General features: G+C 43.7%; 1 protein-coding gene across 1 annotated transcript in view; it reads left to right on the top strand.

The window, feature by feature from the left end:
* Positions 1 to 25,357, top strand: part of LOC132861506 (deleted in malignant brain tumors 1 protein) — a 190,423-nt gene that overhangs the window by 99,336 nt on the left and 65,730 nt on the right. The window contains exons 3-4 of the mRNA XM_060893065.1: positions 588 to 899; positions 3,527 to 3,839. Coding sequence (XP_060749048.1) covers positions 588 to 899; positions 3,527 to 3,839 — 625 coding nt within the window. The remainder of the gene's footprint in view (positions 1 to 587; positions 900 to 3,526; positions 3,840 to 25,357) is intronic.

The following is a 25,357-nucleotide window of genomic DNA, read 5'->3' as shown; positions in this document are numbered from 1 at the left end:
ATTATATAATTCATTATGTGAAAGTCATGAAATCTTTATTAATAAAAGATTAGAAAATGAGAGAAATGGATACATATGAGGACAAACAGACAGACAGACAGACAGTGTCAGGACTCAGCCGGACTTTGGCCACGTGCATTTGTTTATGTTCCTCATCACGTGTCTGCTCCTCCCGTCTCCACACACCTGTTTCCCATTGTCATTACCTTTGTCTATTTAATTGTGCACAGCAACGCGGAATCTACTGTTGTCTCTGTCCTGTTTTGTCTTTGTCCTGTTTCGTGTTTTTTTTTAGTTAAAAAATCCCTGTTTTGTTAAGCTTCCTGCATTTGTGTCCGTTTTATCCCTGGGTTCGTGACAGACAGACAGACAGACACTTTATTGACCCGGGAGGAAATTCAAGCATTCAGTAGCAAACATACAGAAAAATAAGCTTCCAAAACAAACACAGTAACAAAGTAAAACCCCCACGTCCACCCTCTCACCCAAACATGCAAATGAGGTATGTATGCTATAATATTCTATACAGTAATAAGATATTCATTATGATTAATTAACATGAACGTGCTTTGTGATGTTTGTTTTAGATGGCGCTGACATACGACTGACTGGCAACAACTCCTGCTCTGGTAGAGTGGAGATCCTCAGAGATGGTCAGTGGGGAACAGTGTGTGATGACAGCTGGGACCTGAAAGATGCAGAGGTGGTGTGTAGACAGACTAGATGTGGTGAAGCTGTCACTGCTCATCAAAGTGCCCACTTTGGTCAGGGAAGTGGTGAAATATGGCTGGATGATGTTCAGTGTTCTGGAAGTGAAAGCACCATCACACAGTGCTCTCACAGAGGATTTGGAGTAAACGACTGTAGCCATAGTGAAGATGCTGGTGTTACTTGCTCAGGTACAGAACAGCAAAGAATCAGCTCCAATCCACACTACAATATACTTAAGATACAGAGCCTAACTCTTTCTTATGCTTGCCAGCCACTGTAGATAATATTTAAGAAATAAAACACAAGAGGGTCTGCAGGTATAAGATGATTTTCACAGTCAGTTTGTATGTATTTTTAATTACAACCCGAATTCCAGAAACTTTGGGACATTTTTAAATTTGAATGAAGTAAAAACTAAAAGACTTTCAAATCACATGAGCCAAAATTTTATTCACAATAGCACATAGATAACTCAAATGTTTAAATGGAGAAATTTTACACTTTTATCCACTAAATGTGCTCATTTTAAATTTAATGCCTGGTACAGGTCTCAAAAAAGCTGGCACAGGCCATTAAATGGCTGAGAAAGCAAGACATTTTGAAAAGATTCAGCTGGAAAAACATATAGCAACTAATTAAGTTAATTGATATCATCTCTGTAACATGATTAGATATAAAAGGGATGTCTTAGAGAGGCAGAGTCTCTCAGAAATAAAGATGGACAGACGTTCTCCAATCTCAGAAAAAGAGTGTGTAAAAAAGATTGTTAAATAATGTAAAAACAAAGTTCCTCAATGTCAAGTAGCAAAGTCTTTGTAAATCTCATCATCTCAGATTTCATGGAGAAATCTCTATGCATAAGGGACAAGACGGAAGACCTTTATTGGATGTCCGTGGTCTTCAGGCCCTCAGATGACACTGAATCACTCATTGACATAATTGTGTCAATGACATCACTAAATGGACCCAGGAACACTTCCAGAAACCACTGTCAGTAAACACACAACCCGCTGTGCCATCTGCACATGCCAACTAATCTCTATCATGCACAAAGGAAGACATGTGTGAACATGTGTGAGGATCATTTAAAATAGACTGTTTCAAAGTGGAGAATTGTCCTATTGTCACGATGCAGGACAAAGGCGAGTGAGGATCCAAATGCAGATTTTAAAGTTTAATTATTCAAAACACAAGAAAGCAGCTGAACAGACAGGCAGACAGAACAAGGCAACAAACAGGGCTAACAGGAAACAGGAACAGGCACACCAATATCCAACATACAAAAACGACCAACACCAGGGAAGTGAACAAACAGAGTACATATAGCTGACAGGAACCAATGACAAAGCAGAGACAATCAAAGACAAAGACAACACGCCTGAGGAGATGAATGAGTACAATTAATGTCCATGGAAACCAAAGAGTGGGCGGAGCAAACAATTAGCCACAGGGAAAGACAGCAGACAGAAACAGGACAGAAACACAGACAGACTCATTACACCTATGGTCTTACGAATCCAAACTTAACAATATTGTTGGAAATCACAGTGTTCAGTTTAAAGCCAGCACCTCTGATGGTATGAGATGCAGAAGTGCAAACGATCTGGGCAGCTTGCATGTTTTGGAAGGCACTATAAATGCCAAAAGGTTTTAGAGCAACATGTGAACAAATCGGGGGCACGGTGGCTTAGTGGTTAGCACGTTCGCCTCACACCTCCAGTGTTGGGGGTTCGATTCCCGCCTCCACCTTCTGTGTGTGTGTTTCCTCCGGGTATTCCGGTTTCCTCCCCCGGTCCAAAGACATGCATGGTAGGTTGATTGGCATCTTTGGAAAATTGTCCGTAGTGTGTGATTGCGTGAGTGAATGAGAGTGTGTGTGTGTGTGTGCCCTGCGATGGGTTGGCACTCCGTCCAGGGTGTATCCTGCCTTGATGCCCGATGACGCCTGAGATAGGCACAGGCTCCCCGTGACCAGAGGTAGTTTGGATAAGCGGTAGAAAATGAATGAATGAATGAATGTGCACAACTCCAGACAATGTCTATTTCGGGGAAGGCCTTGTGTATTTCAGCAGGACAAAGAAAACCACATACTGCCGCTATTACAACAGCATGGCTTTATTGTAGAAGGGTCCGGGTGCTGAATCAGTTGCCTGCAGTCCAGATCTTTCACCTGTAGAGAACATTTGTTTCAAAGATGACCACAAACTCTTTAGCAGCTGGAACCCTATATCAGGGAAGAATGGGACCAAATTCCAACATTAAAACTCCAAAAACTCATAACCTCGATGCCCAGATGTCTTCAAACTGTTTTGAAAAGATGAGGAGAAGTTACACCATGTAAACATGACCCAGTCCCAACTACTCTGAGACATGTAGCAGGCATCAACTTTGAAATCAGCTCATTTAGTGGATAAAAGTTAAAAATCTCTCAGTTTAAACATTTATGTTATCTATGTTCTATTGTGAATAAAATATTGGCTCATGTGATTTGAAAGTATTTTAATTTTCCTTTATTCAAATGTTTTGTTTTTATCTCCTTGTCTTAGGAGTATCATTAATAGTCACTGATAATTGAATAACATAACCTACAAACAGAGGATGAGGTGGTAATCTGAAAAAAGAGAATCAAATTGGATTTAATTGGTGTTTTTATGCAGGTTACGTTACTCAATGCAAATTATAGCTGTTTAATTTTTCATTATATAATTTTTTTTTTGAGAAATTATAAGGATTTGTAATTATTAGGACTAGAAAAATGTCATATAGTAATATCATTAAGTAATACTGGGATGCATTTTGCTGTTTGTTTTGTAAGGTAGCATACGACTCATTGGTGGCAGTCACCCCTGCTCTGGTAGAGTGGAGATCCTGTATAATGGTCAGTGGGGAACAGTGTGTGATGACGACTGGGACCTGAAAGATGCAGAGGTGGTGTGTACACAGATTGGATGTGGTAAAGCTGTCAAAGCTCATCAAAGTGCCCACTTTGGTCAGGGAAGTGGTGTAATATGGCTGGATGATGTTCAGTGTTCTGGAAGTGAAAGCACCATCACACAGTGCTCTCACAGAGGATTTGGAGTAAACGACTGTAGCCATAGTGAAGATGCTGGTGTTACTTGCTCAGGTACAGAAATCTCTTATTATGTCTTTGTCCTCAGTGCTATTATAATGTATGCATTCAGATACGAGAGCTAAAACATTATACAAACTGAAGCTAGGGGTGCGCACTTGGTCTCACTATAGGATTATTTCACAAAGTACAGTATTTTATTCTGTGTATACTATAAACATTTGTCAACTATTCACTTTTTTTTGATTAGTTAAAGGAAAACACATCATACATTTTATCTATTTATAATGGATGTGTAACATCTTTTCAAGTTTATTCCTGTTATCATGTTATTATTGTTACGCCAAACACAGAGGTGAAAGCCGAAGTGAAGGCAAACTGTTTTAATTCCACAAACAACTGGGTTAGCAGAGATAAATATCCGGTGGTGCGCTAGAGAGCGCGGCCCACGAAGTCCGGAAGAGAATGCTAACGGCCTGTTGGAAGCACGCCGAACCATTGGTAATAACGGACGCTGGTTAGCGTGAGAGAGGGGATCTTATAGGGTTGGTGATGAGGTAGAAACGAGAGTCAGGTGTGTGTCATTAGTACGCCGGCGAGCCGCTCCGTGCGGGCGGGGCACGCATGGGAGAAGAGTCAGGTAGCTCCCTGACACCACCACCCCCTCCAGGGGCGGCACCGGACGCCCTGACCCTACGACGAGGACGACCCCTAGCCCTGGGCGCCGGGCGGTGCGGGTGGGCAGTATGGAAATCTGCCAGCAGGCCTGGGTCCAGCACGTCCTGTCGTGCTACCCAAGACTGATCCTCCGCGCCGTACCCTTCCCAGTCCACCAGGTATTCGAGGCGACCCCCACGCCTCCTGGAGTCAAGGTCCTCCCGCACTGAATAGACGCCCGGCTGAGCTACGACCTCCGGCTGGACGGGCTCCACGGGGCCACCTGGAGGGCGAGAAATGGGCGAGACACACGGCTTCAGCAGGGACACGTGAAAGGTTGTGTGTATGCGGTACCCCGGTGGCAGCTCCAGCCGGTAGGACACGTCACTAATCCTCCTGGCGATCCTGAACGGCCCAATGAACCGGGGGCTGAGCTTGCGGCACGGCAGTTTCATCTTCAGGTCCTTCGTAGAGAGCCACACTCGATCCCCGGGGCGGTAACCTGGAGACTCCAGACGTCTCGCGTCGGCGTGCCGGCGGGTGGTGCGGAGGGCCCGACACAACTGGGTGTGCGCCGATTCCCAGACCCGGTTGCTCTCCCGGAACCAGGCGTCCACCGAAGGCACGTCGCTGGGCTGATCCGACCAGGGGAACAAGGGCGGCTGGAACCCCAGCACGCATTGGAAAGGGGTGAGGCCCATGGAGTCCTGGCGAAGCGAGTTCTGAGCATACTCCGCCCAGGGTAAGAACCGTGCCCAATCTCCCTGATCTTGGCTGCAGTAAGTCCTCAAGTACCTGTTCAGCTCCTGTATCTTGCATTCCACCTGGCCGTTGGACTGAGGGTGGTAACCCGACGTCAGATTTACTGACACCCCCAGGAGCCGGAAGAAGGCACGCCAAACCCGAGAGGAGAATTGGGGCCCACGGTCCGAAACTATCTCCTCCGGGAGACTAAAGTTCCTGAATACGTGATGAAACAAGGCCTCGGCCGTCTCGAGGGCCGTGGGCAACCCCTTTAGAGGCACAAGTCGGCAGGCCTTAGAGAAGCGATCCACCGCTACCAGGATACACGTGTTTCCCCCCGACCGTGGCAAGTCGGTCACAAAGTCGATGCCTAGGTGTGACCAGGGGCGCTGAGGGACGGGGAGCGGCACCAACTTGCCGACGGGCAGGTGGCGAGGTACCTTGGCCATGGCGCAGGTGGAACACTCCTGGACGTAGCGGGTAACCTCTTCTGCCATCCTTGGCCACCAGTAGCGAGCCTGAAGGAGCTGGACCGTCCTCCTCTCTCCTGGGTGACCCGTGCCCGGTCCCTCATGGACTGACTGGATTAGCTCCCCGCGGCAGGATGTGGGAACAAAAACCCTTCCCTCAGGGCACCCTCTGGGGGCGGGCTCCCTGACGGAGGCCGCACGGATCTCGCTGTCCATGTCCCAGACAATAGGCCCCACGACGATCGAAGGAGGGAGAATGGGGTCCGGATGTCTGGGTTCCTCAGGCCCGAATATCCGGGACAGGGCGTCGGCCTTTCCGTTGAGCGCCCCAGCTCGGTAGGTGACTTGAAACTGGAACCGAGTGAAGAAGAGGGCCCAACGAGCCTGCCGGGCATTGAGTCTCCGGGCCTCCCGCAGGTACTGAAGATTCTTGTGGTCTGTGATCACAGTGAATGGGTGCTCTGCTCCCTCCAACCAGTGCCTCCACTCGTCCAGGGCGAGCTTGATAGCCAGAAGGTCCCGGTTGCCGATGTCGTAGTTCTGCTCTGCGGCCGAGAGCTTGTGGGAGAAGAAAGCGCACGGGTGGAGCTGTGGTGGGGTGCCTGATTGCTGAGAGAGAGCAGCCCCCACCCCCGTCGAGGAGGCGTCCACCTCCACTACAAAGGGCTTTCGGGGGTCTGGATGACGCAACACGGGAGCGGAGCAAAAGCGCTGGCGGAGCTCCTCAAACGCCCCCTGGGCCTCCTTGGTCCACCTCAGGGTCCGCGCCTTACCCCTGAGGAGAGAAGTGAGGGGAGCGGTGATCAGGCTGTACCCCTGAATGAACCGACGGTAAAAGTTAGCGAAGCCCAAGAAGCGTTGGAGTTCCTTAATAGTCTCCGGAACGGGCCAGCTCTTCACTGCTTTAACTTTCCTGTCGTTCATCTGTATACCCCGTGCGCTGATGACGTAGCCCAGAAACTGTACCTCCTTACAGTGAAACTCGCACTTGGAGAGGTTGAGGTAGAGCTGTTGGGAACGAAGTGCCCCTAGGACCTCACGGACGTGGTGATGGTGTTCCTCTAGGTTCCTTGAATATATCAGAATGTCATCGATGTAAACCATGACGAACCTTTGTAAGAAGGGTCGGAGCACCTCGTTCATGAACCCCTGGAACACAGCTGGGGCGATAGATAGGCCGTACGGCATGACCCGGTATTCGTAGTGTCCGGAGGGCGTTATGAAGGCGGTCTTCCACTCGTCCCCCTTCCTGATACGAACCAGGTTATACGCGCTCCGGAGATCCAGTTTAGAAAACACCCGTGCCTCTCGCAGGGCCTCCAGAGCTGCTGGGACCAGCGGGAGAGGGTAAGGGAGAGGGGAGATCTGGGCGTTGAGCTGTCGGTAATCGATGCAGGGACGTAGCCCCCCGTCCTTCTTTCCCACAAAGAAGAAGCTCGACGCAGCCGGGGAGGATGAGTTCGTGATAAACCCCTGCCGGAGCGCTTGCTGGATGTACTCCTCCATGGCCTGATGTTCTGGAGCAGAAAGGGGATAGACTCGGCCCTTCGGCAGCTTAGCCCCGGGAAGCAGGTCGATGCAGCAGTCCCCGCACCGGTGAGGGGGGAGACGAGTAGCTGCCTGGGCACTGAACACGTCCTTGAAGGCCTGGTACTCCGTGGGGATCTCTGCCTGCTGGGATGTCGTGGCTTCCTCCACCCTGGTGGCGCCTACCAGGGCTTTGGGGACCCTGGATGGAAGCGGAGAGAGGCAGTGTTCCCGGCAGTGGCTACTCCATTGCAGGATATCGCAGGGGTCCCAGGAGCATGCAGGGGCGTGTTGTTTCAGCCAGGGCCTACCCAGGATCACGCTGACAGTGCACTCGTCGAGCACCATGAACCTTATCTCCTCTCTATGGAACAGCCCCACGCATAGAGTCACTATGGGCGCACAGTACTTCACCCAGCCCCGACCTAGTGGGCGTCCCTGGATGGTCTGGACGGCTAAGTCCTGGGAACCCCTCTCCTGGGGGAGCTGCAAGCTGTTGAGGCAGGCTTGGGATATGAAGTTCCCTGCCGAACCTGAGTCCACCAGCGCATCCACAGAGAGAGAGAGAGAGGGAGTTAGAAGCGTCACCGGGAGTGTGGACAGAGTAGAAATGTCCGACGAAGGTGTGCCGCGAAATGATCGTATACCTCCATCATGGGGCTGTCAGAGTCCCACAAGGCCTGAGCCCAAGCTAGCGCTCTTCCGGACAGGAGCGAAATGAGGAACGCCACCTTGGAGCGCTCGGAAGGGAAGCGCTGAGGCTGCATCTCCATGTAGAGATTTACCTGGCCAAACACAGAGGTGAAAGCCGAAGTGAAGGCAAACTGTTTTAATTCCACAAACAACTGGTTAGCAGAGATAAATATCCGGTGGTGCGCTAGAGAGCGCGGCCCACGAAGTCCGGAAGAGAATGCTAACAGCGTGTTGGAAGCACGCCGAACCATTGGTAATAACGGACGCTGGTTAGCGTGAGAGAGGGGATCTTATAGGGTTGGTGATGAGGTAGAAACGAGAGTCAGGTGTGTGTCATTAGTACGCCGGCGAGCCGCTCCGTGCGGGCGGGGCACGCATGGGAGAAGAGTCAGGTAGCTCCCTGACAATTATATCTGTTATAGCAGATACACAGTAGTTCCATCACCAAAATGTAGTTTGTCACATTAGAGATGAGATGATATGGAAAAGACATTACTATAAAGCTGTATAATATTATATATATATATATATTATTATATAATATATAGTATAATATTATATATATATATATATATATATATATATATATATATATATATATATATATATTAATCGACAATTTGTAGAAGTTCATCAGTGCTGTGGGTTTGTGGGCTGTTATACTGTACTACTGCAGGTTTGAGAACAATATCTTCATACCTCCCATTCAACCCAGCCCACTGACTGACCCATCACTCCTCTGGAAACCGCTTTAACAACTCCTCCCAGCACTCAAGATGCGCTCAGTATTTGTGAAGAGGATGTGAATCGGCTCTTTCAGAGACAGAAGACAAGGGAAGCTTCAGGTCCACAGTGTCTCCCCCTCCTGTCTCAACGCATGTGTTGACCAACTGGCTTCAGTTCAGCTTTTAATACAATAATTCCGAAAATTCTCCACTCCATACTCCTAAAGCTCACTATACCCCCTTCCATCTGTCAATGGATTACCAGCTTCCTGACAGGCAGGAAACAACAGGTGAGACTGGGAGGTGTCACATCCAGTATTCAGACAATCAGCACTGGCACTCATCAGGGATGTGTCCTCTCCCCACTGCTATTCTCCCTCTATATCAATGACTGCACTTCAAGTGACCCAACTGTTAAACTCCTGAAAATTGCAGATGATATTACGCTCATTGGTGTCATCCAAGATGGCGATGAGTCTGCATACCAGCAGGAGGTGAAGCGACTGGTGATATAGTGCAGAACAGCCTAGAGCTAAACATAGCCTAGAGTCAGAACAGCCTAGAGCTAAGCACCCTCAAAACTGAAGGGTGTTGGAGAGGAGATGATAGTGGGCTTTAGGAAAGACCCCTCAACACTACTCCCCTTCACACAATCCAAGAGCCCTGTGTCATCTTTGGAGACCTTCAAGTTTCTGGGCACTACCATTTCCCAAGACCTGAAATGGGAGTGCAACATAAACTCCATTATCAAAAAGGGCCAGCAGAGGATGTACTTTCTACATCAATTAAGGAACTATGGTCTGCCACAGGAGCTGTTGATGCAGTTCAACTCTACAGTCATTAAATCTGTCCTGTGCATATCCATCACCATCTGGTTTGGTGCAGCAACAAAACAGGACAGGAACAGACACACAGTTAAAACAGCAGGAAAAAATAATTGGTGCCTCCCTGCCAACCCCCCAGAACTTGTAGCATACAAGAACCAGAAACCGGGCAGGAAAAATCACTTCTAACCCTTCACACCCTGGACACAACCTCATTCAGCACCTCCCTTCTGGCAGGCGATAAAGAGCCAGACACAGGAACAGTTTCTTTCCCCAGACAATCACCCTGATTAACAACTCACCATAATTATATTTCCTATAAGTACTGCATTATCAGAACCGTCAGTCATCACATCATCCATATATGTTACACACACTACTGCTGCTATATACTGTACAAAAAGCATAATATTGTACAATACTGTTATTTTTCACTATCATGCACTTCTCACACTTTATGTACATTACTGAACAGACATATATTCTGTGTTCATATTTAATACTCATATTTTCTATATTGTATCTCATCGTTTGTATTGTCTTGTATAGTCTGTCTTGTCTTGTATAGTCTGTTTTGTCTTGTATAGTCTGTTTTGTCTTGTATTGTATAGTATAGTGTTATTTATGTTTGTACTTTTGAGAGTCACAAACAGCCAGAACCAAATTCCTTGTGTGTGTCAACAGACTTGGCCAAAAACCTGATTCTGATTAAGACTTTGTTATTATATTTATATTGTATGTACTGTCATTTAGCCACTCCAACTGGAGAGATAAAATATTTATTATATTACATCATACAGAAAAATACACCTGTTTTAATGTTTGCCATCCACTAAAGCTAGGGGTGCATGCTGTTATACAAATACATTACTATAGCATTAGAACAAATACATTCCTATAAAGCTGTTATAGAATATTAATAAATGATTTGTAGAAATTCAGCAGTGCTGTGCGCTTGTGGGTTGTTATACACTGATCTGCCAAAACACTGCAGTTACCAAAAACATATTTGATTGTTCAGCTGAGTATTGAATTTAGTTAGGATATTTTAAATACAACTACATTTGTTTCTAATATTATTTCTTTTTATGTATGTATATATTTATATATAGTGGGGTTTAGTAAATTTAACATCTCCAGAATGCAGCCAGCTGTCAAACATTCAGCTAGCTGTCTTCCTTTTTCCTGAAGCAGATTTTGATCATCAGGGAATCTATAGCTGTATTAATGAAGTTACTGTAAAGTGTCTTCACATACCTTTACCTCCACTACCTTTGTTACTGTAAAAGGTATATTAAAATAAACTATGTCTATTTTTTGTGTTTTGCAGTTTAGTATTTGAAAGACTTGACTCTCTTTCTGCATTCCTAGCTCCCTACATTGGTATTAGAGTAACAGCAGGACTGCTTCTCATCTTAGTTCCAGTTATCATTTGCTTTGTGAAAACACAGAAAATACGAAAATTTCAGAGTGACAAGAAGAGTGATTCACAGTGTGATTTATCAAAACATCCGTTATTAAAAAAAACATCCACTTGAAGATAGAACCAACATAATTATGTTTTACTTCAGAATGTTTTTACATTCTTAAATCTGATTCATTTTCTATTACAACTAAATGTAATTTATGATCATTTTTCTGGTGCAACAACCTAAACCAAGAGGGGAAAAGGTCCACATAAATAGATCTTTTATAAAATGTGTATTAGAGACATGTTGAAAGTTTATGCAAGGGCAAGTTTCTTTAGTATCTCTGGAAGAAGTCTCCAGTGTTAGAAGTAATTATGTTAAGGGGAGGGCTTGGTACAGGGTGAGGGTGAGTACCGAGTTAAGCCCGTTGTCCGATTGAATAAAGAAGTGGGAAACTGTGGACAGAAATCTGGCTCAATAATCCGGAACAAAGGTAGAATACCACTAGAAAAGCAATAGCTCTAAAATAATAATAATTTTTGGTGTTGAAGCGCTACACTTTGACTTGAACATCAATAAAACCTTCAATAAATGTCCTAAGCTCAAAAACATTAACACTTAGTGCAGCTAGCACTCTGATACAGATTTTCTGCCCTAAACTGTAGCACAGACTATGTCCCCATGCTGACGGAAAAAACTCCGAGGTTTAAATAGCAGCCTGCACAAGTGTGGAGCGGATTTGCCCAAGAAGGCCCCTGCGATGTTACAGTACCCCCACCCTCAGGGATGGCTCCCGACAGAACCATGCCTGCAGACCGGTTCTGCCAGTACTCTCTGATAAGCTCTGGGAACAGGATGTGCCGTGATGGGACCCACAAGTGTTCCTCTGTGGGACCGTATCCCTCTCGGTTGACTAAGTACTGGACACCCCTTCCCGTGGCACGGATAGTCTAATATCCGCTGCACCATGAAGCCTGGGGATCCATCTACGAAATGGGGTGGGTGTGGGGCAGGTTTAGCTGTAAGCACCAAGGGGCTACAGAGGACCACCTTGAGTCTGGACAAGTGGAAAATGGGGTTGATATTCATAGAGTAAGATCCAGGCGGTATGCCACAGGATTTTGAAGGGCCCAATATACCAAGGCAGCAATTTTAGCTCCTTGGTATACTGGGCAGGAGAAGGACCCTTAGCTCCTAATCCTGCTCTGCAAACAAGAGAGGACGGTAGCTTTAACTGGCATTTCAAAGGTGATATTCTGTAAGCCGAGTTCCACAGTGTTTTTTGTCCATACTCCCACCAAATTACATGTTTTACCCATGTTGAGGGATTGTTGTTCATTCCCTGACACTCTGGTAGACCAGCGACAAAGTCCAGTGAAAGGTGTGACAATGGACGCAATGGTATGGAAGGGGTTGAAGTAGACATAGATCAGGACATCTTTGTCTATATTTGGCCACCAGAACCAAAGCATGAAAAAACTCAGGTGTCCATATAAACTTGCCCTGATTTTTCTTGCTCAAAGCGCACAGTGGGCTGGCCAAGGAATGCCTGAACCGAGGTGGGCTGAGGCCATTCCCTGACTCCTCAAAACTTAACTGGGTCAATACTCAGCCCTTAATTCAATACGACAAAGCCTAAGAATTAAATATTGCTCATGTGATATCTTGAGCTGAAGGACCTGGTGAACATGTGCCACCTGCTCCTTAAGGGAGCTACTGACGATTCAAATGTTGTCAAGGTAGATGAACACATAGTGGTTTGGTGTCTACCTGAGATCCTTGTTGATAATGTGTTAGAAGACCGCAGGGGCATCACAAGATACTCATAATGATCTCAGGGTGTGATGAAGGTGGTCTACCATTCATCCCCTGTCCTGATTTAAACTAAGTTCATGTGTTCAAAGGCAGAGCTCATCATGGAGAGGGGGTGGCAGTCTTTTTGGGTAACTGGGTTTAGGCCACTTATCAATAATTCTTAACAAAGAAGAAACCTGTGCTAGCTGGTGATGTTTATTGGTGGATATGTCCCAGAGATAAAGCCTCTTTGATGTATTCATCCATGGCTTTATGCTCTAGAGAGAGGGAAAATAGCCTACCCCTGGAGGGGAACTGCACCTGGAAGCAGGTTAATGGCACAGTCAAAGGGCCTATAGAGTGGTAAGGCCTTGGCCCTGTTCTTTGAAAATACCTCCTGAAGGCCCTAGTAATCCTCTGGAACTCTGGAGGTCCAAAGGTTCCTTTATGGTATTTTAGTGGGTTGTAAGCACCCCTGAGGCAACTCTGGGGTGTATTGTGGCCTCCACAATGAGATTGAACCCATGGACCAATCTATATGGGTGCCATGCACTCGGTGTGGTGCCCAATATGTTGTAAGAAATAAAAAAATCTGTGTGAAAATAAGACGCTGATGGTGAAGATCTTAATAAAGAACAAGAAGTTTATTCCAGTATAGCAGTGACAAAATACATGAAGTACTTTGGGTTCATCAGAGTCAGTAAGAACCCCGAGCAAATCCTTCTCAAGCATTTTATACTGTTTTCCCCTTTGGTCATTTAAACGAGGTTCTGCTTTGAATATGTATTGAACGTAAGAACTGTGTGTCTCTCTAATGGCTGGGTCACACATTGTTATCTAGCCAGATGTCTTTAAATGTTCATCATGGTCACGTACACCTTAGCTTGGTATTGTTACAATTGTTATTAACCATATGGTCACTTTAAATTGTAATCATGGTCACGTAAACCCTTTGTTCGTGGCAGTCCTTGATGTCCTGCTGCCACTCCCATATTTATAATTAAATCAAGTTTATATGTTTAGAGTCCTAAACGTATTACCTTATGACACTTAAACCTTTTTAGGAATGAGCTCTTTTAGATGTGTATCTTGGAGTGGAATTTTGTGCAGTTATCTGTAATTTCTTACAATGTAGAGAGTTTGGTTCAGTCTGGGTGGTTATGGGCCCGGAAGCCATAGGTCACCAATCCTGGGCCGAAACAGGCAGCTTTTGTTGAAGGACCTGAAAGGGAATCTCGAGGCTGTGGGCCATCTCCTCATTAATGAAATTGCCCACAGCCCCTGAGTGTGGGGCATCTGAACGTGGACCTCTTGCTGCTTTAGGCCTGCAGCACACAACTGCTTTGGTTCAGGAGGTGTCTCTTGTGGTTTGGGAGACCCAGGGGTGCCGAGACCTTCTTGCGTGCAAGCCTGCTTGCGTTGAATTGGCCTATTAGCCTGCTGCTCTATTCACTGCTCTTGGAGGCAATTATACAGGTAGATAGCAAGGTTTTACAGAGCCTCCAGATCTTCAGGAGGGTCCCGAGCAACCAGCTCATCCTTAATCTCCTCGGAGAGGCCCTGTACAAAAGTGGCCTTGAAAGTTTGTTCATTCCAGCCTGAGCTAGCTGCTATGCTTCAGAAGTCAATAGTGAAATTTGCTACCAAGCGGACACCTTGGTGCATCCAGAGGAGAGATGATATCAGACACCTCCCAACAGAGGGGTGATCAAATGTGCTTTGTAGTGTGGCAATAAATGAATAAACCATGGGGTCTTATTTCAGATAACGCCACACTGCCGGATCCCCTGCCAGAACTTTACCTGTTAGTAGGTCAATCATATAAGCTATCTTATCCCTCACTGTAGGAAACTGGGAGGACTCCATTTTAAATAGAAGGGAGCATTGCAGAATGACTGGGTTAGAGTTGCCAAGTATAGTTGCACCAGCACCTTTAGAAATTATAAATTAATAAAAAGAATATTTCATTATTTAATTCATAAAATATTAATTATTGGCAAATTTCTGATGTATAACAATACTAAATGCATTTAGGATGTAATCAACATTCTTGCATAGTTTTGTATAACAGCACAACACAAATGGTTTTATTTATAATTTGTATTATTCTTGTGAAATTGAATTTTGATCTAAAATTTTGATCTGTTAATTTGTGTGTATTTTGTCACAATTAATTTGTAGGTGCTAAAAAGGACATATGAGTGTCACCAAGAAGAGGCAGAAACCATTTTCTACCGGAAGGATGATTCTGAGGACTTGGATAATGACTACATTAATGCAGAGCCTGAACAATGAAGTGATGCAGATGATGACTACATTAATGTTGATGCTGAGGAACAAAGAAATGACTATGAGCATGCAGAAATTTAAGCAAAGCAAAATTGTGTAGAGTAATATGGAAAAGTAAATGATTATCTAAAACCCCATTTTATTTCAAGTGATACAGGTACAGACACAAGTGCAGCAAACAAAACAAGCATATAATCCAAGGGCAAAGTCAAGATTCAAGGCAATAAACAAATTATTTTAAGCATAAACTAGTCCAGAGTGGCAACTTAAAACATGCTAATTTGGTAGACTTATAGCCAGACTTGGTTAGACTCTATATTATATGCAAAAGGTGCTGCATCGATGTTTTAGTTAAGGGGTTTGTAAGGGATTTGCACTTATGCAAACAAGTTATTGTACATTTACTCATTCTTTTTTCCCTCAAACATTTCTTTTCTCACTTCAGTTTTGTTAGTTACTATATCACATAAAAGGAGTGTGGCGTTTTATCTTTTTTTTAAACATCACTAAGACCTGTAACAGAAGTGTTATTTTAATAAGAATACTTTTTATATCTACTATATTAGTGCTATGGTCAGTGGCTCCATCATTGGGAGAGGTGGGAAAGAGAGAAGCAGGAAAAAGAGACTTAAGTAGAAGTTAGTGAACCTTCATCACAACTGTAACATTTCATCTATTTTTACTTAATGTGAGTTTATAAATAAGTGGTATTTTTTTTGCTCACTTATTTTGTTAATAAATTACATTTGTGTTAATCTTTAAAAGTCATTCTGATGTTTGAATTTGATTATTAGTTTTTGGTATTTTGTTAGTGTAGAGACACATGGGACTAGTAGGAAAGTTTAACCGTGCTGTTATCCGCTGGGGTACTGGGATTGTCGTAAAATCCAGCATTTCTTTGCATTAAACTGGATGGGAAAACTCACTTTAATAAATGTAGTCTAGAAAAGTGCTTCTGATACAGTAGCTGTGATATTTACTGTGCATTTTAACCCACCACAGAAACAGGAACTGGACAAAAAATAAACTCCACCTCTTCAGATGCATGGGAAAAAGTAGTAGTAGTAGTAGTAGTAGTAGTAGTAGTAGTAGTAGTAGTAGTAGTAGCCCATTATTGTCACTGGTCACAGGTAGCAGTGAAATTAGCCATCAACCTGTCCTTACATACAATACATACAATATGACAAGGGCGGGACAGGACAGGAAGACAGGGGATTGAGGAAGAAATACAGCATAACATGAGGGAGGGGAGGAGAAAAAACAACCCCCAGACTATGCTCCTGTGGGGAGTACAATGTGGGAACAGGAAAAACACCTCAGCAACATAAGCACATAATCAGTATGCAGTGAAAAACACACGACTTGCAACAGGGGAGGGGAGTGGGGGGTGGAGGTAACCCAGCACAGGCAAGCAGCCATCCGGTCCTGCAGCCATTCTCGGCGCTGGTCACAGGCCCACTTTCAGACTGGCAGTACAAAGCAGCGAAGGCATGGGATGGGGGTGGGGGGTGTTGGGTTAGAATGCATATCTTTATATATGTGCATATGGGTGTGTATGTATGTAACTGTTTTTGTATGTGTAGGCCTGGAGAGTCGCACTCCCTGCATCAAATCCAGGTCCAAATCCATTTAGCGATACACAGCAAATTGCCGTGGAGACAGCCTTGAGTCAACAATCAGCAGGTGTCTGTGGAAGTGGGGGGGAGGAATGCAAGAGAGTCTCACTGCAGTGCTCTTCCAGGGGAGTTGTTGTTCCAACAGCAGCCTTGGCTAAGGCCAGTGCTGGTTGAGGGGAGCCAAAAGCAGATAAGATTGTGAGGTCTTGGGGCGAGTACATTTACATTTACAGCATTTAGCAGACGCCCTTATCCAGAGTGACTTACATTTTATCTCATTTTTTGTACAACTGGGCAATTGAGGGTTAAGGGCCTTGCTCAGGGGCCCAGCAGTGGCAGCTTGGTGGACGTAGGAATCGATCTCACAACCTTCCGATTAACACCTTAATCAACACCTTAACCACTAGGCTACCACACCCCCAGTAGACGCATTCCAATTTACACGACTACTCTCTTAGTCCATTCTGGTCTCCGAATCGATCCATTTCCATTTTCGGAATTTCTCGATAAACCAGGGCAAAGCCTAATCCAGTGAGCAGAAAACATGTTATCATGGTTCCAAATAGGTTGAGAGACCAGTTGATCAAATCCATGATATTCAGATTTTTTAGTTTGGAGAGCAGTGCGGAGAGAGTCTCTCAAAGTATAAGACAATAGACGAGACGAGAGGAGCAAAGCAGGGAAGGTAAGGGGGAGGAGAGGGAGAGAAAATGCGACCGCCTTCGTAGAGAGCCAGAAGAAATGAAGAAGAATGAGGATGCTGAGGCTTTGCTTCAGTTTAATGCTTGGTAAAATCATTATTTTTATCAATGAATTTTGCTTGTTCTTGATATTAAGACAATCATAAACAAAAAAATCTAAATACATATCACAGTTGATCTTTGCTAGCTGATGTGCTGATGAGTTTGTATAATTAAACATTAATACTATAAAATACAAAATAAAAACAAATATCCTAGTTTTTCTATGATGTAAAACCCAGAACCAGGGTCTAGGTCCAGCTTATATAAACTGATAATGTTATGTGGAAAGGACCAAACCGCCACAGCACAAATCTCCTGAAGAGCAATTTAACTAGTCAGAGTGCAGGACAAGGCGATACACCTAGTGGAGCAAGCCATAATCCCCAGCGGTGAAGGCACACAGCAGGCCTCATAGGCCTAGGCGATAGCTACCACTACCCTACATAAGGTGCTGCTTGGAGACCAGATTGCTTTGTTGCGGCCACCAAAGCAGATGGAAGGGATATGATTTACCTCACGCACTCAAGGGATAGGCGTAAAATCTGAGATCCAGAACTTGGGTGTCAAGTTTTTATTGATATTTTAACCATATATAGTTCAAGTTCAAGTTCAAGTTTTCTTTATTGTCAACTCTTCCACATGTACAGTACATACACATTGTGAATTGAAATTGTATTTCTCTCAGTCCCAAGGTGCATAATATTAACTATGAATTTAAATAAAACAGTGCAAGGCATATGCAAATAAAGTGAAAAATGAGCAGATCAATGCTGCACAAAGTGACTGGTGCATGTTGTCGTATGTTAGTGGGGGGAGTGGAAGGACCTGGGGATGTGGGATCTGGAGGGGTGTGTTGGGTTCATAGATCTGTGGTGCCTGGGGCAGAAAAGGGAAGTGGAGGCAAGTTCAAGAGTGAGTTCAGCTTCCTGATAGCCTGATGAATGAAGCTGTCCTTCAATCTGTTGGTCCTGGCCCGGAGACTCTGCAGTCTCCTCCCTGATGGCAGCAGACTGAAGAAGCTGTGTAATGCGTGGGTGGGATCACCTGCAATGCAGAGGGCTTTGCGGGTGAGACGGGTCTCGTAAATGTCCTGGAAGGAGGGGAGAGAGACACCAATAATCTTCTCAGCTGCTCTCACTATGCGCTGTAGCGTCTTCTGGCAGGATGCGTTGCAAGCACCTTACCACACAGTGATGCAGCTCGATAGTATGCTCTCGATGGTGCCTCTGTAGAAGGTGTGCATGATGGGTGGCATGGCTCTGGTTCTCAGTTTGTGGAGGAATTAGAGACGCTGCTGTGATTTCTTGGCCAGTGCTGCTGCGTTTTCAGTCCAGGAGAGGTCCTCTTGATGTGCACACCCAAGAACTTGGTGCTATTCACTCTCTTCACAGTGGCACCATTGATGGTCAGAGGAGCATGCTGAGTGTGTGCTCTCCTGAAGTCGACAACAATCTCCTTTGTCTTCTCCACGTTCAGAGAGAGATTGTTGTCACTGCACCACCCGGCCAGGCGTCTCACCTGGTTCCTGTAGTTTGTCTTATCTTTGTTGCTAATGAGACCCACTACAGTCGTGTCATCCGCAAACTTGATAAAGAGGTTGGAGTTGTGTGATGGTGCACAGTCATGGGTCAGCAGGGTGAAGAGAAGGGGGCTCAGAACACATCCTTGGGGGCCCCAGTGTTCAGTGTGATGGTGCTGGATGTGTTGCTGCCGACCCGTACTGCCTGAGGTCTTCCAGTCAGAAAGTCCAATAGCCAGTTGCACAGTGAAGTGCTGAGCCCTAGCTGAAGCAGATTGTTACTGAGCTGTTGAGGGATGATAGTGTTGAATGCTGAACTAAAGTCTATGAACAGCATTCTAACGTACAAGTCCTTTTTGTCCACATGAGTGAGTGCTGAATGGAGGGCAGTTGAGATGGCATCATCAGTTGAGCGGTTGGGCTGATATGCAAACTGGAAGGAGTCCAGAGAGGAGGGTAGGGCAGACTTGATATGGTGCATGACTAGCCGTTCAAAGCACTTCTTGATGATAGGAGTAAGTGCAACAGGACGGTAATCATTGAAGCATGATGGAGACGGCTTTTTCGGGACTGGAATGATGGTGGCAGCTTTGAAGCATGTGGGGACAACAGCTTGACTGAGTGAGATGTTAAAAATGTCTGTGAAGACATCAGTGAGTTCCACTGCACAGTCTTTCAGTACACGCCCAGGAATGTTGTCAGGACCAGGAGCTTTGCGTACATTGATACTGCTGAAGGATCTCTTCGCGCTATCCGGGGTCAGCATCATCACCTGGTCACCGGGAGGAGGTGGAGTTTTCTGAGCAGTGGTGCTGTTTTGCTTCTCAAAGCAAGCAAAGAAGGCGTTCAGCTCGTTCAGCAGAGAGATGTTGCTGTCACAGATCCGTGGTGGGGCCTTGTAGTCCGTGATGGTCTGTATCCCCTGCCACAGTGTCTCTGCTGTCACTGAATTGATGGGCTATCCTCCTGGAGTACTGCCTCTTAGGCTCTCTGATGCCACGGGATAGGTTGGCCCTGGCTGTCCTCAGGCCCACCTCGTCTCCAGCTCTGAAGGCTGCGTTCTGCATCTTCAGGAGTCTCTAGACCTTCCCTGTCATCCAGAGCTTCTGGTTGGCCCGGACAGTGATGGTCTTTGTGACTGTTACATCATCAATGCACTTGGTGATGTAGGCAGTGACAGTTTCTGAGTACTCTTGGAGGTCTGTGGTGTTATTGTATGTGTCAAAACTTGAAGAATTTTGAAGAGCCTCCGACGACCCCACAGGCCACACTGGAATTTGTTTCTGAACTGGTTTGGTGACTTTAATTGAGTGGTCTGTATGCAGGCATTAGCATGACAGTGATGTGGTCTGATGCACCAAGGTGGGGGGGCCTTTGTAGGCTCCTCTCTGTGTGGTGTAAACAAAGTCCAAAATGTTATTATCTCGTGTTGGAAAGTTAATGTGTTGGTATATTTTTGGAAACACAATCTTTAAGTCTGCATGATTGAAATCCCCAGCTATGATGAGAAAAGCATCAGGGTGTGCTGTCTGCTGCTCAATGATGTGCTGGTACAGTTCGTGTAGTGCACCTGACGTAGTACATAGTGACATGAAACAGGACCTCCTCCTCTTCTCGACTTGAATGTGTGTGTATTCTGTGTAAAGTTTCGTACACATTCCTCGCCTCACTCTCTCTTTTTGCTTCTTTAGCTTCTTGTTTCTTCTGCTTTAAAATAGTTCTTTCATCATCATTACCTCATTCCCACACTGACTGTAAAGGCTCATGCTGCAGTGAGCAGTTTTATACAGACTGTGCAGGCAGCAGCAAAATAAATGCAGTTATGATACCATCTAGTGTTGAAAGAAAGATTGACATTTTTTAACAGCGCTTTTTCCGTCCCTGATTTGTGGTGTTTATTCAGTCAATTCAGTGACAGTTTGTGTGCAAATTTTTTTCTCATTTGTCTTGGTCCAAAATGCACATGATTTACATTAATACCAACACGATAACAAATAGATGAGTGTCTTTAGTCCAGTATGAACTGATAATATTTCCAGAGCAGAGGGATGATGTTGAGGAACTGAAGATCAGTGAAGAGATTTAGCTAAAATAATGAAACCGTTTCTTCTGATATTGCTGTTTGCTCTTTTCTTTCCTCTCTGAATGTAGCTTGTATTGTAAGAGTTTTATAAAGATCTCCTTGTATCCAAAACATTGTGAATTTGTGCAAAAAAAAAAAAAATTAGCTGGTTTTAAATCAGCATGCCAGTTATATAAATACACATGGCATAGCACCAGAGTTCAAGAAACGCCTGTCTGAGAAACTCAAAAACTGCATGATTTCACTGAATATTGATGAAGACCCTACCCAGAGCATGGACAAAATTCTCAATGTCCTTGTTCGCTTTTTTGATGATGATGATGATGATGATGATGTGACCAGAGTAACAATCCAACATCTGGCAAGCAGGGAAGTTAATAGCCACTGCCTCAGCACTTACATTGGAATGAAACGATGTCCTGCAGTCTTATGGTCTTGAGTGGAAGCAAGTCCCCATTGTGTCTGAAAAGGAAATATCTCAGAAGACTTCACTAACAGTGTTTTTTTTTCTTCTTTTTTTTCATTTTAATTTAATTCTTGTTCCATCCTCCTGAAGTCAGTGAATTTTTTAATAGTCAGGAACAACAAACTGAACTTTTGGAGTATTTGAACTTCATGCACCGTGTCACCGGTTTCGGCATCCAATCTGCTGACATGTTGGTTTTTACATGTTTACTACAAACTCACCATGATCCGGTCCTGATCCTAGACTATTTCCCCCTGAGGTACCGCCACCATGAGCATCTCAAAGCTATGACACATGCCTCCTCACTTCAGTCCCGGTTTCCACTGCAGACACGAATCATCATTGTACCTGTGTGCAATACCTCTTCACAAAATAAAAAAGATATTAAGATGCTTGAAAGACTTCCACGTTTCACTTTGACTATGCACGCGACTTTCACGGAATCTCGAATCTGAACGTGTTTCTGCTTCCTCGAGGGCTCCAGAAATGCTTCAGAAAACTGAGCCGGGCCGATTAACAAAACAAACATGTAGCCAATGAGCAGAAAGGGGCGTGTCTTGTCAATATGCGGTGGAGAGAGTGTTCAGTGCGCATGTCTGATTTTAGCCAAAAGTGAATGAAACATTGACATGGTGGATAAAAACAAAAAGCGAAAAAAGGCTTACGATAAGGCAAGAAGCAGGACCCGTGTTAATATAGGATCAGCTTTCCAGTGTTGAAGAGAACTGAACGTCTTCTAAACCTTTCACAGTACAACATAAATTACTACAAAAACACATTTGACCTGTATTACCATAGTATTACTCACTGAGTTCATTTAATGATAAAAATATCCCCTCGGCCAGCTGCCCCAGCAGGTTCGACCATAATAGTTGCCTGGGTTATGTATGTATGTGTGGGGCGGAGCTATCAAAACAGGTGACACCCATTTGGGTTAGGGGCGTGTTTGTTTAGGTGATTTCAAATGTCAACATTGGCTTTCAAACATCGTGCACACCACCTTTAAACAAAACATTAAATTATACAGTGTGGTGCTGGAGGTTAGTAGACTTATATTTCTGTATTAAGAAATATATATTTTTGTATTAATTACATATTTAATTACACAGAATTTATGATAAATTCATTATTTTATAAAATGTCATAAAACTGGGGCCCCCTGGCACCATCTCATGGGCCCCAGTTTGAGAACCACTGGCCTAGACTACTTGTTCTGAGCAGGTTTTGTCAGTGAACAGGCTGTAAAACTGTTGGCTAAGTTACAGACACTCATGAAAAACTCCTGCTGATTATCTGGGAAACGTCTCTAACAGCAGTCACAATGTCATTGTTTGTGTCAAACAAGTTGTGAATTTGTTGTAACATTACAACAGGAGATCATGACTTACTCTGTGCTCAAAGTGATGCTCGCAGCTCCAGTTCTTTTCTCTGTGGGTGAACGAGGACGATGCTAAACAATTCCAGGATCTGCTTTTTTTTTATTGGTTGTTGCGTTAAATCTTATCCAGATACAATAGTGCTATTTTCTGATTGGCTGTTGTGTAGCCTCTTTTTTGATTGGCTGATAAGTGTCAGGTAACATCTCCAGGGGAGACGCGCTTGGTTCCTGCCCGGTTCCATAGAGACAGCGGTGCGGAATGATACATTTTAGGCACTGCGGCATATTAAATATATGATAAATAGTACGTTTTTCTGTGTGACATATAATGTGTGGCAGGAGAGCGTGACAAAAGACCAAAATGAGTGACTGTCACTCTCAATGTGTGATACTTGAGAGCCCTGTTCCTCTAAAATTCCTTTTGGTGTTCAGTAAACGTGAACATGACCATGTTAGAACACTGCCCAAAAACTATCACTGCCAGCGAGCCACATCATCTCACACGTCTTAAAACATGTCAATGTCACACGGCCTCCAGCACAAAGACGTTGTCTTCTGTTCTCTTCTGATTTGTTTTCTGTTCTGCTCCGACACTTTTTACACATTCAAACGGACAAATGTTGTTCTCTTGTACCATGAACCGGATGATGATGATGATGATGATGATGATGATGATGATGAAAATAATTTTTATTAAAGACTGATGTTTTGTGTGTGTTTCTGATCACGATGAAAAAAGCTCTGTTCTTTCACACAGCTCGGATTCATATAATAAAATTTCAACAGTGATCTTTTAGTTGTAGATCGTTTTACACCAACACTCATTTCTTGAGTTGTTGCTTTCACACATTTGGCTCAGGCTTCTTTAACAAACTAGAAAAACATTCATTGTTACTGATACAAAATTACTAAACTGAAATATGAACAAAATTATTTAAGAATTTATTGAGCTTTTACGTTTTCTAAAAATCGTTGTTTGTCTTAAGAAGTCGGTTTCAGTCAGACTTGAATTTATGAATTTATTGTCTACAAAATGACTAAAGCTTCAACTAAATGATAAATGTGGATTTAAACACAAAATTAATTTGTGTACATTTACTTCAGACTTTTTCTGGTTACTGGTTTGTCTCATTAACCAAATGACTTTTCTGTGACAAGTGAAATCATTTGATCAGCTCTTCTCTTTGAATTATACAGTACAACTCGGTAGGTTTTATACTTTATCTCATTATCAACCTCTTCATGATGTCTAAAACACACTTACAGTAAATAGGAAGTAGACAGGAAGTAAAGGAGGAAATCAGTCAAGTCACAGCATGAAGGATAAAGGTCAGTTCAACTTTACACTCACAATCACACATTCTGAAGTGTTGCTTTAAATAATGTAGATATGAGGTTTGTGTCGAAGTTTCACTTTTAGTTTCATTGTTCTGCCTTTTAAAAATAGGAGCAAGTCAAATATGGAAACATGATGATACAGAAATAAAACATTTAAAGTATTTTTGGTAATGTAACTTTTTAAAAAACAAACAAATTACATTAATTTATGGAAAAGTATGACTTCATATTATTATCTGTGCATAAATCTTCATACTTAATAAAATCAAAAATCTATTTTACTCTGATTTTGTTTAGAACAATCAGAAATATTATAAATTTTGTTATCCACAAGGTTAGTTCATGGGAGTTGTGTTGACTCATTGGAGGTTATGGAGTGACATGTTGATCATAAAAATAAATATCTTGAGGAAGAATGCTCTTCATCCTTCCAGGAAGATAAATGATCTTGTTATGGCCTGACACGTTACATGTACCCCTTATGTTTCTTTCCTTTGTCACTCGTCTGTTAGAAGACAAGACAAGAGGAAGTGACGCTTCTTGACACTTGGGGTACTCTGGGGGTTTGACAAGGTTTCGCCTACAAGTATGCTTCAAGCTGGTCTTCAACTTTTGGGATGTAAAAAAATGGAAATAAATTTATCTGAAGTAAAAATAGTTCGAGGTTTTTTGACTAACTTTAACAGGAACTGTTTCTTTAACAGGAACTGTTTCTGTTTCTATATTTCTTTAGCTGTGAAGATGTTCTCTAGATGAAGACATTTACAGAGCAGGTTTACTTTTAACTGAAGTCTAACAAAATTCCAATACAATAATCATCAACTTTTTTGAAAAATGTTTAATATCTTTCTCAAAAGGAATAAAAATGAATTTTGCACAAACTTAGAAACAGAATTCTCAATTAAAGATCCTAAAATACAGAAAAAGTTTTAAAAGAAGGTTTAGAAGAACTGCTGATCTCAGAATGGTGTGAAGGTGGAAGATCTGCCACCTAAAACATCTTGTTGATGAGAGAAATCAGAGGAGAATGACCAGGAAATTAGAAATAAGCACTCATTACAGCTACAGTGAGCAAAAAAACATCTCAGGAATCACAACATATTAAACTTTGCAGTGAATGAGCTAGAAGGTCTCATGTCATGTCAGCCAAGGACAGGAATCTGAGGCTATCCTGGGACTCAGACTCACACTGATTAAAACAGATTATAGATTTAGGAACTTCCGGTCACAAGCTCTTGACCTGTAGCTGGTTGATATTATGCATATGTTTAAATAACAGCATAAATAAACAGGTGTGCCGG

The sequence above is a fragment of the Tachysurus vachellii genome, chromosome 18 (assembly GCF_030014155.1).
Source record: "Tachysurus vachellii isolate PV-2020 chromosome 18, HZAU_Pvac_v1, whole genome shotgun sequence".
In the NCBI taxonomy this organism is placed as follows: domain Eukaryota; kingdom Metazoa; phylum Chordata; class Actinopteri; order Siluriformes; family Bagridae; genus Tachysurus; species Tachysurus vachellii.
Note: the sequence above shows the minus strand (reverse complement) of the source record. Positions and strands in the feature narration are given on the sequence as shown.